This window comes from Mytilus trossulus, chromosome 1, assembly GCF_036588685.1.
Source record: "Mytilus trossulus isolate FHL-02 chromosome 1, PNRI_Mtr1.1.1.hap1, whole genome shotgun sequence".
In the NCBI taxonomy this organism is placed as follows: Eukaryota; Metazoa; Mollusca; class Bivalvia; order Mytilida; family Mytilidae; genus Mytilus; species Mytilus trossulus.
The window spans coordinates 25,001,924-25,017,295 of NC_086373.1; the positions used below are offsets into that span (position 1 = coordinate 25,001,924).

The following is a 15,372-nucleotide window of genomic DNA, read 5'->3' on the forward strand; positions in this document are numbered from 1 at the left end:
TAAGATAATTTGGTAAATATACTATGTGAAGAAAAACAATCCTGGTTATGGATGTAAACATCTGATGGTGTTTTTTTTCATTTGAATTGTTTTACGCTTTGTTACTCACAAAAGGGGGACGCTAGAAGCCCTCATACGATCTTCGGCTTTGTATAATGTGTTATTAATTTTTCTTGTTTAATAATTCAACGGTTAGAATTATTAAGGTTGGAGTGTATTTATTTAAGAATTGAATACTTCTTTTTGTAACTTCATTGGGGTGTAAAAGTGTTTACCGAAGTACATTTTGTATGACTTCATTTTAAAAATGTCCAACGGTCAACGCTTAACACCCCTATGAAGTTACAAAAATAAGCATTCATTACTTATAATTACATTTTTTTTAGCTAGGATCATGAAAACGCGATTTTTATCAAGTTTTTCTCTATTTTACCGGTGCATTTCGTGTCATCTTCATTGTTTAATGAATATTATTAATTTCAGAAGGACGCGAAATTGCTGTAAGCCAATCAAAACAATTGTATCATGATTATATACATCTTATATAATTATTTAGGAACAAACAAATCGTGTCTGAATTAAAAACTATAAGAAATGATACATTTATGTATACATTGTATCACTGTATTTTTTTTCATTCTTACAAAGTGTATATACATAGGAAGTTTGGTTTATTTATGACAGCATTTATTACATGGATGCAGCAACAAGTGTTATCGGTACACACAAACTTCTTTAACTTATTTTTACATCTTCAGAATAAAATTATTTACTCAGCAGGTTAACAGCATCAAAGAAATTGCATTTAGGGTTATTCCTGTAAATTTTCTTACAAACAGGTTTTCCAATGTCATAGAATTCGGTTATTCACGTTTGTATCAAGAACAGCATCAATCATCATCATAGCTGTTAAGACAACTTGTAATCAAACTTGTTGCGTAATAGAAATACCTGCTTTTTACGATTCTTTGCGATATATATGTACATTTGTACTTATGGTTACTAGTGCAAGTTCAAATGTATATCGAAAACATGTTCTAAAACCAGATGTTCGACAAACGTAGTTCAACTGGAATGAAAGTATATGTTATCTGTAACTGTTCTCTGTATTCAGCACCTTGAGGCAACAGCAATTACGCAACATTTTGGACAAACTGTATATTTGTTAAGGATTAGGTTTATTTCAAGACCTTTTATTTGTAAGGTCCATATGAAATAATGTTTTTGCCAGTATTTACCTGAAATATTTTATTTCCCCTTAGTTGCAAAATACTAATGGGTATCAATAGATGTCAGTGGCGGATGCAGGAATTTTCGAAAGGGGGGTGCTAGCCCAGGGCAAAAGGGGGGGGGGGGTGCAAAACATATGTCCCGATTCAAATGCATTGATCGGCCAAAATAAAGGGGGTGCGCACCCCCGGAACCCCCATCTGGATCCGCCACTGGATGTGGGGGAAATGCGATCCAGCACTTACATATGACTGAGACAACCAAAAAAACAAATACTTTAATACATTGTTTGTCAAATCTGTTCCAAGTCACTGTTGCTAATGTTTCAGTGTTCTGGTACACAAAATGCATGAAACAAATTAATTTCCAGCAGCAGCGGAAAAAAAAACCCACTACAAAATGCTTCAGTTAGCGAGAGAACCATATCATTCAAATATGCACAATCGTGCAATGGCATGTACAAATGTACTATTTACTAGATTTAATGATACATTCGTTGAAAATTGTTCGATGGTATTTCCAATTGTGTAATTGACAGGTAATATTTGTTGGGTACAAGGCACTCGGTTCAAAACAAATAAATTTTAAAAGTGTCATTTAAATATGCATCATAATTGATTAAACGCATGATAATAATCTTAACATTTAAGATCATGACAATGGATAAATCACATCTACTATTTACCGTGACACATAAAGGCTGATCGTGGTCACAATTTATCACGAATACAGACTATAAATTGAGAAATATACAAACACCATAACAATTATCCAATTTCGAAGTTTTTACTATTAGTGATATTTTTACAAATCATTGCGATGATCTGGACTGTAGTGTTTTGGACAGTTACGAGTTGTATCGTTCTACACTCTAAAGTATTCGCCGAACAATTGGTAAGATAATTTTGTAAATATATTATCTGGTTATAAATGTAAAAATCTAATGTTTTTTTTCTCATTTGAAATGTTTTACACTTTGTCAACTACAAAATGTGGGATCCTAGAAACCTATATACGATTTCCAGATTTGTTTAATGTGTTATTAATTTGTAATATTTCTTGTTTAATAATTGTTTGAATTATCAAATTTGATGTGTGTTTGTTAAGGAACAAAAATATCGTGTCTGAATTAATAAAAAAACCTAAATGAAATGATACCTTTATGTAAATTCCTGCATTTTCTCATTCTTATAAAATGTCTACATATAGGAATTTTGTTTTATTCATGACAGCATTTATTACATGCATGCAGCGACAAGTGTTATTGGTACACACAAACTTCTTTAACTTATTTTTACATCCTCAGAATTACGAAATTATTGCCTCAGCAGGTTAACAACTTCAAAGAAATTGCAGTTCGGGTTTTTCCTATAGATTTCTTACAAACAGGTTTTCCAATGTCATAAAATTCGGTTATTCACGTTTGTATCAAGAACAGCATCAATCATCATAGCTGTTAATACAACTTGTAATCAAACTTATTGCGTAATAGAAATACCTGCTTTTTACGATTCTTTGCGATATAAATGTACAATTGTACTTATGGTTAGTGCAAGATCAAATGTATCTAAAGATAACTGTTCTCTGTAATCATCACCTGGAGGCAACAGCAATTACGCAACATTTTGGACATACTGTATATTTTTTAAGGATTAGGTTTATTTCAAGACTTTTTATTTGTAAGGTCCATATGAAATAATGTTATTGCCAGTATTTACCTGAAATCTTTTATTTCCCGTTAGTTGCAAAATATTAATGGGTATCAATAGATGTGGGGGAAATGCGAACCAGTACTTACATATGACTGAGACAACCAAAAAAACAAATACATTAATACATTGTTTGTCAAATCTGTTCCAAGTCACTGTTGCTAATGTTTCAGTTATGCTAAAATGATGCAAACATTTGGAAACATACCCCCTCCCATTTTTTTATATATTAATCCAGATTAAAGGTTAATAATATAAATATGATACCATTTGCACCAATGACAATTTGAATTTATATTTGATTATAAGACGATTGCACTAGCGCACACAAATCATAGTGTCCTTGATGTCTCAAAGTAAATTATTTCGACGACTTTTACTATTATTAAGTGTTTATTCTATTCTTGTCATGAATATGTGTGCTATATTGGTCATCTGGTGATAAGTACCTAAATCTTAAACTTCTTAATTGTACGAAGATGACACTAGCCTTCCGTGTCATTCATGTGATAACCCGATTACCATCTTTAAAGTGTACAAATTAGGTTCTCCTTTAGTAATTATTTAAGTAGTGAGTCTGTCTCTTCAGTGACCACTTCCGAGTCTTTCTTTTTTGGTACAACTTTAGGATGTTTTCCCATAATACCGTTAAGTAGTTGAGCAAGATTCTCGATCCAACGTTAGAAAATTCTTAAAGTGAGATAGTAAGTGATGTCTCAAAGCAAACATGTCAAAGACACGGTTATATGTAAGGTTTAATGTACATAGAGAAAGGAGAAGGGGGTGGGTGGGGATGGGGGGGGGGTCGAGAATAAATATGGAATTGCATGTAAGGTTTAATGTACATAGAGAAAGGGGAAGGGGTGGGGGATCGAGAATAAATATGGAATTGCATGTAAGGTTTAATGTACATAGAAAAAGGGGAAGGGGTGGGGGATCGAGAATAAATATGGAATTGCATGTAAGGTTTAATGTACATAGAAAAAGGGGAAGGGAGTGGGGGATCGAGAATACATATGGAATTGCATGTAAGGTTTAATGTACATAGAGAAAGGGGAAGGGGGTGGGGGATCGAGAATAAATATGGAATTGCATGTAAGGTTTAATGTACATAGAGAAAGGGGAAGGGGGTGGGGGATCGAGAATAAATATGGAATTGCATGTAAGGTTTAATGTACATAGAAAAAGTGGAAGGGGGTGGGGGATCGAGAATAAATATGGAATTGCATGTAAGGTTTAATGTACATAGAGAAAGGGGAAGGGGGTGGGGGATCGAGAACAAATATGGAATTGCATGTAAGGTTTAATGTACATAGAAAACGGGGAAGGGGGTGGGGGGTCGAGAATAAATATGGAATTGCATGTAAGGTTTAATGTACATAGAGAAAGGGGAAGGGGTGGGGGATCGAGAATAAATATGGAATTGCATGTAAGTTTTAATGTACATAGAGAAAGGGGAAGGGGGTGGGGGATCGAGAATAAATATGGAATTGCATGTAAGGTTTAATGTACATAGAAAAAGGGGAAGGGGGTGGGGGATCGAGAATAAATATAGAATTGCATGTAAGGTTTAATGTACATAGAGAAAGGGGAAGGGGGTGGGGGATCGAGAATAAATATGGAATTGCATGTAAGGTTTAATGTACATAGAGAAAGGGGAAGGGGGTGGGGGATCGAGAATAAATATGGAATTGCATGTAAGGTTTAATATACATAGAGAAAGGGGAAGGGGGTGGGGGATCGAGAATAAATATGGAATTGCATGTAAGGTTTAATGTACATAGAGAAAGGGGAAGGGGGTGGGGGATCGAGAATAAATATGGAATTGCATGTTAGGTTTAATGTACATAGAAAAAGGGGAAGGGGGTGGGGGATCGAGAATAAATATGGAATTGCATGTAAGGTTTAATGTACATAGAGAAAGGGGAAGGAGGTGGGGGATCGAGAATAAATATGGAATTGCATGTAAGGTTTAATGTACATAGAAAAAGGGGAAGGGGGTGGGGGATCGAGAATAAATATGGAATTGCATGTAAGGTTTAATGTACATAGAGAAAGGGGAAGGGGGTGGGGGATCGAGAATAAGTATGGAATTGCATGTAAGGTTTAATGTACATAGAGAAAGGGGAAGGGGGTGGGGGATCGAGAATAAATATGGAATTGCATGTAAGGTTTAATGTACATAGAGAAAGGGGAAGGGGGTGGGGGATCGAGAATAAATATGGAATTGCATGTTAGGTTTAATGTACATAGAAAAAGGGGAAGGGGGTGGGGGATCGAGAATAAATATGGAATTGCATGTAAGGTTTAATGTACATAGAGAAAGGGGAAGGGGGTGGGGGATCGAGAATAAATATGGAATTGCATGTAAGGTTTAATGTACATAGAGAAAGGGGAAGGGGTGGGGGATCGAGAATAAATATGGAATTGCATGTAAGGTTTAATGTACATAGAGAAAGGGGAAGGGGGTGGGGGATCGTGAATAAATATGGAATTGCATGTAAGGTTTAATGTACATAGAGAAAGGGGAAGGGGGTGGGGGATCGAGAATAAATATGGAATTGCATGTAAGGTTTAATGTACTTAGAGAAAGGGGAAGGGGGTGGGGGATCGAGAATAAATATGGAATTGCATGTAAGGTTTAATGTACATAGAGAAAGGGGAAGGGGGTGGGGGATCGAGAATAAATATGGAATTGCATGTTAGGTTTAATGTACATAGAGAAAGGGGAAGGGGGTGGGGGATCGAGAATAAATATGGAATTGCATGTAAGGTTTAATGTACATAGAGAAAGGGGAAGGGGTGGGGGATCGAGAATAAATATGGAATTGCATGTAAGGTTTAATGTACATAGAGAAAGGGGAAGGGGGTGGGGGATCGAGAATAAATATGGAATTGCATGTAAGGTTTAATGTACATAGAGAAAGGGGAAGGGGGTGGGGGATCGAGAATAAATATGGAATTGCATGTAAGGTTTAATGTACATAGAGAAAGGGGAAGGGGGTGGGGGATCGAGAATAAATATGGAATTGCATGTAAGGTTTAATGTACATAGAGAAAGGGGAAGGGGGTGGGGGATCGAGAATAAATATGGAATTGCATGTAAGGTTTAATGTACATAGAGAAAGGGGAAGGGGTGGGGGATCGAGAATAAATATGGAATTGCATGTAAGGTTTAATGTACATAGAGAAAGGGGAAGGGGGTGGGGGATCGTGAATAAATATGGAATTGCATGTAAGGTTTAATGTACATAGAGAAAGGGGAAGGGGTGGGGGATCGAGAATAAATATGGAATTGCATGTAAGGTTTAATGTACATAGAGAAAGGGGAAGGGGTGGGGGATCGAGAATAAATATGGAATTGCATGTAAGGTTTAATGTATATAGAGAAAGGGGAAGGGGTGGGGGATCGAGAATAAATATGGAATTGCATGTAAGGTTTAATGTACATAGAGAAAGGGGAAGGGGGTGGGGGATCGAGAATAAATATGGAATTGCATGTAAGGTTAAATGTACATAGAGAAAGGGGAAGGGGGTGGGGGATCGAGAATAAATATGGAATTGCATGTAAGGTTTAATGTACATAGAGAAAGGGGAAGGGGTGGGGGATCGAGAATAAATATGGAATTGCATGTAAGGTTTAATGTACATAGAGAAAGGGGAAGGGGGTGGGGATCGAGAATAAATATGGAATTGCATGTAAGGTTTAATGTACATAGAGAAAGGAGAAGGGGTGGGGGATCGAGAATAAATATGGAATTGCATGTAAGGTTTAATGTACATAGAGAAAGGGGAAGGGGTGGGGGATCGAGAATAAATATGGAATTGCATGTAAGGTTTAATGTACATAGAGAAAGGGGAAGGGGTGAGGGATCGAGAATAAATATGGAATTGCATGTAAGGTTTAATGTACATAGAGAAAGGGGAAGGGGGTGGGGGATCGAGAATAAATATGGAATTGCATGTAAGGTTTAATGTACATAGAGAAAGGGGAAGGGGGTGGGGGATCGAGAATAAATATGGAATTGCATGTAAGGTTTAATGTACATAGAGAAAGGGGGAAGGGGTGGGGATCGAGAATAAATATGGAATTGCATGTAAGGTTTAATGTACATAGAGAAAGGGGAAGGGGTGGGGGATCGAGAATAAATATGGAATTGCATGTAAGGTTTAATGTACATAGAGAAAGGGGAAGGGGTGGGGGATCGAGAATAAATATGGAATTGCATGTAAGGTTTAATGTACATAGAGAAAGGGGAAGGGGTGGGGGATCGAGAATAAATATGGAATTGCATGTAAGGTTTAATGTACATAGAGAAAGGGGAAGGGGGTGGGGGATCGAGAATAAATATGGAATTGCATGTAAGGTTTAATGTACATAGAGAAAGGGGAAGGGGGTGGGGGATCGTGAATAAATATGGAATTGCATGTAAGGTTTAATGTACATAGAGAAAGGGGAAGGGGTGGGGGATCGAGAATAAATATGGAATTGCATGTAAGGTTTAATGTACATAGAGAAAGGGGGAAGGGGTGGGGGATCGAGAATAAATATGGAATTGCATGTAAGGTTTAATGTATATAGAGAAAGGGGAAGGGGTGGGGGATCGAGAATAAATATGGAATTGCATGTAAGGTTTAATGTATATAGAGAAAGGGGAAGGGGTGGGGGATCGAGAATAAATATGGAATTGCATGTAAGGTTTAATGTACATAGAGAAAGGGGAAGGGGGTGGGGGATCGAGAATAAATATGGAATTGCATGTAAGGTTAAATGTACATAGAGAAAGGGGAAGGGGGTGGGGGATCGAGAATAAATATGGAATTGCATGTAAGGTTTAATGTACATAGAGAAAGGGGAAGGGGTGGGGGATCGAGAATAAATATGGAATTGCATGTAAGGTTTAATGTACATAGAAAAAGGGGAAGGGGTGGGGGATCGAGAATAAATATGGAATTGCATGTAAGGTTTAATGTACATAGAGAAAGGGGAAGGGGGTGGGGGATCGAGAATAAATATGGAATTGCATGTAAGGTTTAATGTACATAGAGAAAGGGGAAGGGGGTGGGGGATCGAGAATAAATATGGAATTGCATGTAAGGTTTAATGTACATAGAAAAAGGGGAAGGGGGTGGGGGATCGAGAATAAATATGGAATTGCATGTAAGGTTTAATGTACATAGAGAAAGGGGAAGGGGGTGGGGGATCGAGAATAAATATGGAATTGCATGTAAGGTTTAATGTGCATAGAGAAAGGGGAAGGGGGTGGGGGATCGAGAATAAATATGGAATTGCATGTAAGGTTTAATGTACATAGAGAAAGGGGAAGGGGGTGGGGGATCGAGAATAAATATGGAATTGCATGTAAGGTTTAATGTACATAGAGAAAGGGGAAGGGGGTGGGGGATCGAGAATAAATATGGAATTGCATGTAAGGTTTAATGTACATAGAAAAAGGGGAAGGGGGTGGGGGATCGAGAATAAATATGGAATTGCATGTAAGGTTTAATGTACAAAGAGAAAGGGGAAGGGGGTGGGGGATCGAGAATAAATATGGAATTGCATGTAAGGTTTAATGTACATAGAGAAAGGGGAAGGGGTGGGGGATCGAGAATAAATATGGAATTGCATGTAAGGTTTAATGTACATAGAGAAAGGGGAAGGGGGTGGGGGATCGAGAATAAATATGGAATTGCATGTAAGGTTTAATGTACATAGAGAAAGGGGAAGGGGGTGGGGGATCGAGAATAAATATGGAATTGCATGTAAGGTTTAATGTACATAGAGAAAGGGGAAGGGGGTGGGGGATCGAGAATAAATATGGAATTGCATGTAAGGTTTAATGTACATAGAGAAAGGGGAAGGGGGTGGGGGATCGAGAATAAATATGGAATTGCATGTAAGGTTTAATGTACATAGAGAAAGGGGAAGGGGTGGGGGATCGAGAATAAATATGGAATTGCATGTAAGGTTTAATGTACATAGAGAAAGGGGAAGGGGGTGGGGGATCGTGAATAAATATGGAATTGCATGTAAGGTTTAATGTACATAGAGAAAGGGGAAGGGGTGGGGGATCGAGAATAAATATGGAATTGCATGTAAGGTTTAATGTACATAGAGAAAGGGGAAGGGGTGGGGGATCGAGAATAAATATGGAATTGCATGTAAGGTTTAATGTATATAGAGAAAGGGGAAGGGGTGGGGGATCGAGAATAAATATGGAATTGCATGTAAGGTTTAATGTACATAGAGAAAGGGGAAGGGGGTGGGGGATCGAGAATAAATATGGAATTGCATGTAAGGTTAAATGTACATAGAGAAAGGGGAAGGGGGTGGGGGATCGAGAATAAATATGGAATTGCATGTAAGGTTTAATGTACATAGAGAAAGGGGAAGGGGTGGGGGATCGAGAATAAATATGGAATTGCATGTAAGGTTTAATGTACATAGAGAAAGGGGAAGGGGTGGGGATCGAGAATAAATATGGAATTGCATGTAAGGTTTAATGTACATAGAGAAAGGAGAAGGGGTGGGGGATCGAGAATAAATATGGAATTGCATGTAAGGTTTAATGTACATAGAGAAAGGGGAAGGGGTGGGGGATCGAGAATAAATATGGAATTGCATGTAAGGTTTAATGTACATAGAGAAAGGGGAAGGGGTGAGGGATCGAGAATAAATATGGAATTGCATGTAAGGTTTAATGTACATAGAGAAAGGGGAAGGGGGTGGGGGATCGAGAATAAATATGGAATTGCATGTAAGGTTTAATGTACATAGAGAAAGGGGAAGGGGGTGGGGGATCGAGAATAAATATGGAATTGCATGTAAGGTTTAATGTACATAGAGAAAGGGGGAAGGGGTGGGGGATCGAGAATAAATATGGAATTGCATGTAAGGTTTAATGTACATAGAGAAAGGGGAAGGGGTGGGGGATCGAGAATAAATATGGAATTGCATGTAAGGTTTAATGTACATAGAGAAAGGGGAAGGGGTGGGGGATCGAGAATAAATATGGAATTGCATGTAAGGTTTAATGTACATAGAGAAAGGGGAAGGGGTGGGGGATCGAGAATAAATATGGAATTGCATGTAAGGTTTAATGTACATAGAGAAAGGGGAAGGGGGTGGGGGATCGAGAATAAATATGGAATTGCATGTAAGGTTTAATGTACATAGAGAAAGGGGAAGGGGGTGGGGGATCGTGAATAAATATGGAATTGCATGTAAGGTTTAATGTACATAGAGAAAGGGGAAGGGGTGGGGGATCGAGAATAAATATGGAATTGCATGTAAGGTTTAATGTACATAGAGAAAGGGGGAAGGGGTGGGGGATCGAGAATAAATATGGAATTGCATGTAAGGTTTAATGTATATAGAGAAAGGGGAAGGGGTGGGGGATCGAGAATAAATATGGAATTGCATGTAAGGTTTAATGTATATAGAGAAAGGGGAAGGGGTGGGGGATCGAGAATAAATATGGAATTGCATGTAAGGTTTAATGTACATAGAGAAAGGGGAAGGGGGTGGGGGATCGAGAATAAATATGGAATTGCATGTAAGGTTAAATGTACATAGAGAAAGGGGAAGGGGGTGGGGGATCGAGAATAAATATGGAATTGCATGTAAGGTTTAATGTACATAGAGAAAGGGGAAGGGGTGGGGGATCGAGAATAAATATGGAATTGCATGTAAGGTTTAATGTACATAGAGAAAGGGGAAGGGGGTGGGGATCGAGAATAAATATGGAATTGCATGTAAGGTTTAATGTACATAGAGAAAGGAGAAGGGGTGGGGGATCGAGAATAAATATGGAATTGCATGTAAGGTTTAATGTACATAGAGAAAGGGGAAGGGGTGGGGGATCGAGAATAAATATGGAATTGCATGTAAGGTTTAATGTACATAGAGAAAGGGGAAGGGGTGAGGGATCGAGAATAAATATGGAATTGCATGTAAGGTTTAATGTACATAGAGAAAGGGGAAGGGGGTGGGGGATCGAGAATAAATATGGAATTGCATGTAAGGTTTAATGTACATAGAGAAAGGGGAAGGGGGTGGGGGATCGAGAATAAATATGGAATTGCATGTAAGGTTTAATGTACATAGAGAAAGGGGGAAGGGGTGGGGATCGAGAATAAATATGGAATTGCATGTAAGGTTTAATGTACATAGAGAAAGGGGAAGGGGTGGGGGATCGAGAATAAATATGGAATTGCATGTAAGGTTTAATGTACATAGAGAAAGGGGAAGGGGTGGGGGATCGAGAATAAATATGGAATTGCATGTAAGGTTTAATGTACATAGAGAAAGGGGAAGGGGTGGGGGATCGAGAATAAATATGGAATTGCATGTAAGGTTTAATGTACATAGAGAAAGGGGAAGGGGGTGGGGGATCGAGAATAAATATGGAATTGCATGTAAGGTTTAATGTACATAGAGAAAGGGGAAGGGGTTGGGGGGTCGAGAATAAATATGGAATTGCATGTAAGGTTTAATGTACATAGAGAAAGGGGAAGGGGTGGGGGATCGAGAATAAATATGGAATTGCATGTAAGGTTTAATGTACATAGAGAAAGGGGGAAGGGGTGGGGGATCGAGAATAAATATGGAATTGCATGTAAGGTTTAATGTACATAGAAAAAGGGGAAAGGGGCGGGGGATCGAGAATAAATATGGAATTTAAACTTTTTATTTAACCTATTATATTATCAGTAATAACCCGATATACATGTACGTTATTAAATATATTTTAAAATTATAAAATTATCTGTACAGATATAGTAAAGTGTTATGTATCTTTAACATTTTTTATTAATTGCACCGATGCCATTCGTTCTGTAAAATATGAAATATGTTGCAAACTCAAATGTGTGCAGTAAAATCTATAACGTCTACTTTGAAGACAAATATTTTTCATGATTCCCAATTTAGTAAGGGGATAGTGCTCATATGATATTGAATCTCGCCCGGCTTTGTCGTGTGTGTTGTTTTTTGTTCTTGTTTTGTTTTAGTTAAGGCAAATTAGAAATAACAGGTGCAAAATTCGTGTATTTGTTTTCTGCCGTTTATACACGTGTTGTATTTTTTTTTTTTCGAATTGAAGTAAAACATGAATTTCTTCAATATTGTCAGAGCTGGGTGCATGTTTGTAAATATATCTTTGTTGACATGATAAGTATGGTAAAGGTACAAAAAAAATGTATCTAGTGTGTTTAGTAAACATTTTCCATTTATTATATGAAAATATATACTTGTCTAGTATATTTTTTTCCACATGTTAGGACGAAGAGTAAACCAGTAAACTTAGGAACTGTCTGTTCTTATCGACAGAAGTCGAGACAGTTTGTTCGACTTTAATTAACAATGATAACTGTACATATGTTATGTCATTGAGGTCATTCGATGTATTGCTATTACCTAAAAAATGTGTTAAAGCTTGCGGAAGAATATCTCAAGAACGTTTTGAGACACTCCCGTCAAGGACCGGTAACTCTGTAATTGTTTTTGCAGGAAAACATGAATTGGTTCTCGCATCCAATCTTTTTGAAAAATCCACTTTTTTTACAGAAGAGTGTCCACCGTGCACTTGCACTGCACTAATATTAGAATAGAATAAAATACAAATGGATGAAAATTATATTTACATGCAACTGTTATATTAATATAATAATTAACAACAACAAACCAGTGTTTATTCTGGTACTATTATTAAATAAGACAGTATAATAATCCCAGGTATACTGATTTGTATCACAACAATATAATAGTAATTACTGTGCGGTTGAAATTCCTGCCATTTATTCATCATCCACGCACGAACTTTCTCAGAAAAAAGTATGTCTCTGTACATTACTGGCCTCAGTTTCAGGTATAGAGATGTGATCTTTTTCTGCGATATTTGCTTTTGACCACCCACAAGAACTTGCGGTCATCCGATGTTCAGTACTTCAGTACTTTGATTTCTTTTGCAATATTAGGTTGGTTCACTCCCTCAATGTTCAATATGAGAGCGAAGTTTTTAACAAATATACTGTTTTCAAATACCGGACGAACAACCCACCACTTTTAAGTATATTTTTAAATAATCATGTGACTTGTCGGAGATTCTATCGGTTTTATTATTTCAGTTCAATTAAACTGGAAAACCTTCTTCGTCCAATAATTTGAATAAAGCAAATTAGACAGCTGAATCTGTCTGGTATTATGTCACTCTATATCATTTCAATGTCCTAGAGCTATCAGTGTAAGTGAACTATTAGGTTGGTAGTATGTATAACGTAAATAGAAAAGATACTTCCTGACCTTCATGTAATTTTTGTTTGAAGTAGCACTTGTTTGCAATGCAGTTGTGATTGTGGGAATTCTATGTTATTTACTGTTTGAAGGGAAATCCAACTAGTGATATAATTGCTTGCATCTTTCATATATAAATAGGTTAATGACTTTAAATCTGTACGCTGAAAAAAGGCACATACTGAACATAATACATAAAACTGCAAGAGTTAATAATTATAAGATGCTCTATTTTAAAAAAAAAATCCAATTACTGTATCATATAGGCAATGGGCAATTTATAAATGGGCACACAAGTGTCATTTTTGTACTTACATGTATGCTTTCGGAAAATATTGGTTAATTACCGACCATTCATCTGATGTGTATTTTTATTTGTCGGGACAATCTTTGTGTTTCGCAACAACGAAAACCGTCAAATTACGTTCAAAAACAGGCAATGTTTTTGATGAAACTCAATTTTTGATCAAAATTTACATTCAAAACCCCAAATTTTGACAGAATTATCAACTTTTGAGTTAGGGTTAAAAAACAGCCAATCTAAAAAATATCATGTTACTCGCTTAAGATGGAAAAATTATCGCTAGAAACTAAGGAGCCACATGGCGTTGCTTGTGAAATTGACATGAAAATGACACTATCGTCATAGGTAAAATAATGATAAAATAGTGATAATTATAGATTATCGTTGATTATCTTAACGAGATTGATTTTCTCAGCATATACAACTGATAATTTGGTGGAATGAATAACTATATATAATGTATCCAAACAATGTTACCAGTTAAATTCTGTAAAATTGCTGTTTTTAAGATATTGATAATAACTTGAATTTCACTGTTATACTCTATTTTTTTTAACTGACAGTCACTTATTTGCAAAATTGAAAACATTAAACCCATTTAAACGAAACTTTTAAAGAGTAAGATTTTTTGCAATTATTATATTGATCATGACGACGACGGAGTTTAGAGATGGCAGTTCGAGCATGTAAGCTAAAAAACTAAATTTAAATATCAATATAGTATATAAGGACCAAAAACCTAAGCAATACGGTGTTAGAATCATGTCCTGCAGAAGCTACAGTATACTATGTTTTGTTAGGCTATTCATCTTAACTTGTGGCATATTACTCGGCTTTGTCTAACAATAATACATTCACCTGTCGTATGATTTAACTAGGACAATGAAAAATGTATCATGTCCCTTTGTTTTCAGATATAAACTGATATAAACTATTTAATTCTAATATAAATATCCGATACACCACCAAGCAAGAAAATCTACAGGTGCAATATTCATAAGTGATCTATTTATATAAACCGACTTCCTTCAGAGATTTTAACCGAAAACAAGTGTTATTAGTTTGGGATTTTTTGTACGTAGGCGACAGTACAGCTGCTGTAGATACAGTAGTGTAATCTATCTGTTTCATAACATACCAACAAACATGGACGGGATAGGAATTCTTAATTTACTTTTAGTGATTCCTTTAATTGGGTATTCAGAAACACTGCAGGTAAATATAGTAATGCAAACCGACGCATCTCATTGAGAAGAGAAAAGTAACCTTTTCAGATAAGAAAAATATTATTTAAAAACATGTAAACAAAGTTTTCGTTTTCATTTTTATCATGATTGTTGTACAAAACACATTAAGGGAGCTACAATTTGATTTTTAGGGGGGGGGGGGGGGGGCTAGGATGAAAAAGTAATCTCTGTCCTACCTTTTTATTTTTCACTCTATCCGGTCCTGCTTTTTTTTTTTTTAGTTTATATTATTTTTGCAAGTGTCTCATCCTGACTTTTTTTTTACTCAAAACTCCTGTCCTGCCTATTTTTTCAAATTTCATCCTAGCCCCCCCCCCCCCCCCCCCCCCATAAAAATCAAATGGTAGCTCCCTTATTTCAATATATTTTTATGTTTTTAAAAATATTAAGATATTATTTGAAGGAGATACATGTATGCTATTACGTAAAATAATCGGGATGCTTTTTGCTTATGCAGTAAACATATATTTACAAACATAACACAAATCGTATAAAGGAAAAATGCTTGCAGGAACCTCTTTTTGGGTGTATGATCATTTAAAAGTCCTGTGAAATCCTAGCCTGAAAAAATTACCATGAAATTCGGTT

At 36.5% G+C, this 15,372-nt stretch overlaps 1 protein-coding gene across 2 annotated transcripts in view; it reads left to right on the top strand.

Moving 5' to 3' along the window:
* Window positions 1-1,973: 1,973 nt before the first annotated feature.
* Window positions 1,974-15,372, top strand: part of LOC134719944 (inter-alpha-trypsin inhibitor heavy chain H3-like) — a 33,290-nt gene continuing 19,891 nt past the window's right edge. Inside the window, exon 1 of one of the 2 annotated variants that reach the window (XM_063582798.1) lies at window positions 1,974-2,124. In XM_063582798.1, the coding sequence (XP_063438868.1) occupies window positions 2,050-2,124 (75 nt within the window). In that variant the 5' untranslated portion in view covers window positions 1,974-2,049. Of the gene's footprint in view, window positions 2,125-14,555; window positions 14,753-15,372 lie in introns of those variants that run through there. The other variant, XM_063582799.1, reaches the window with a different exon arrangement.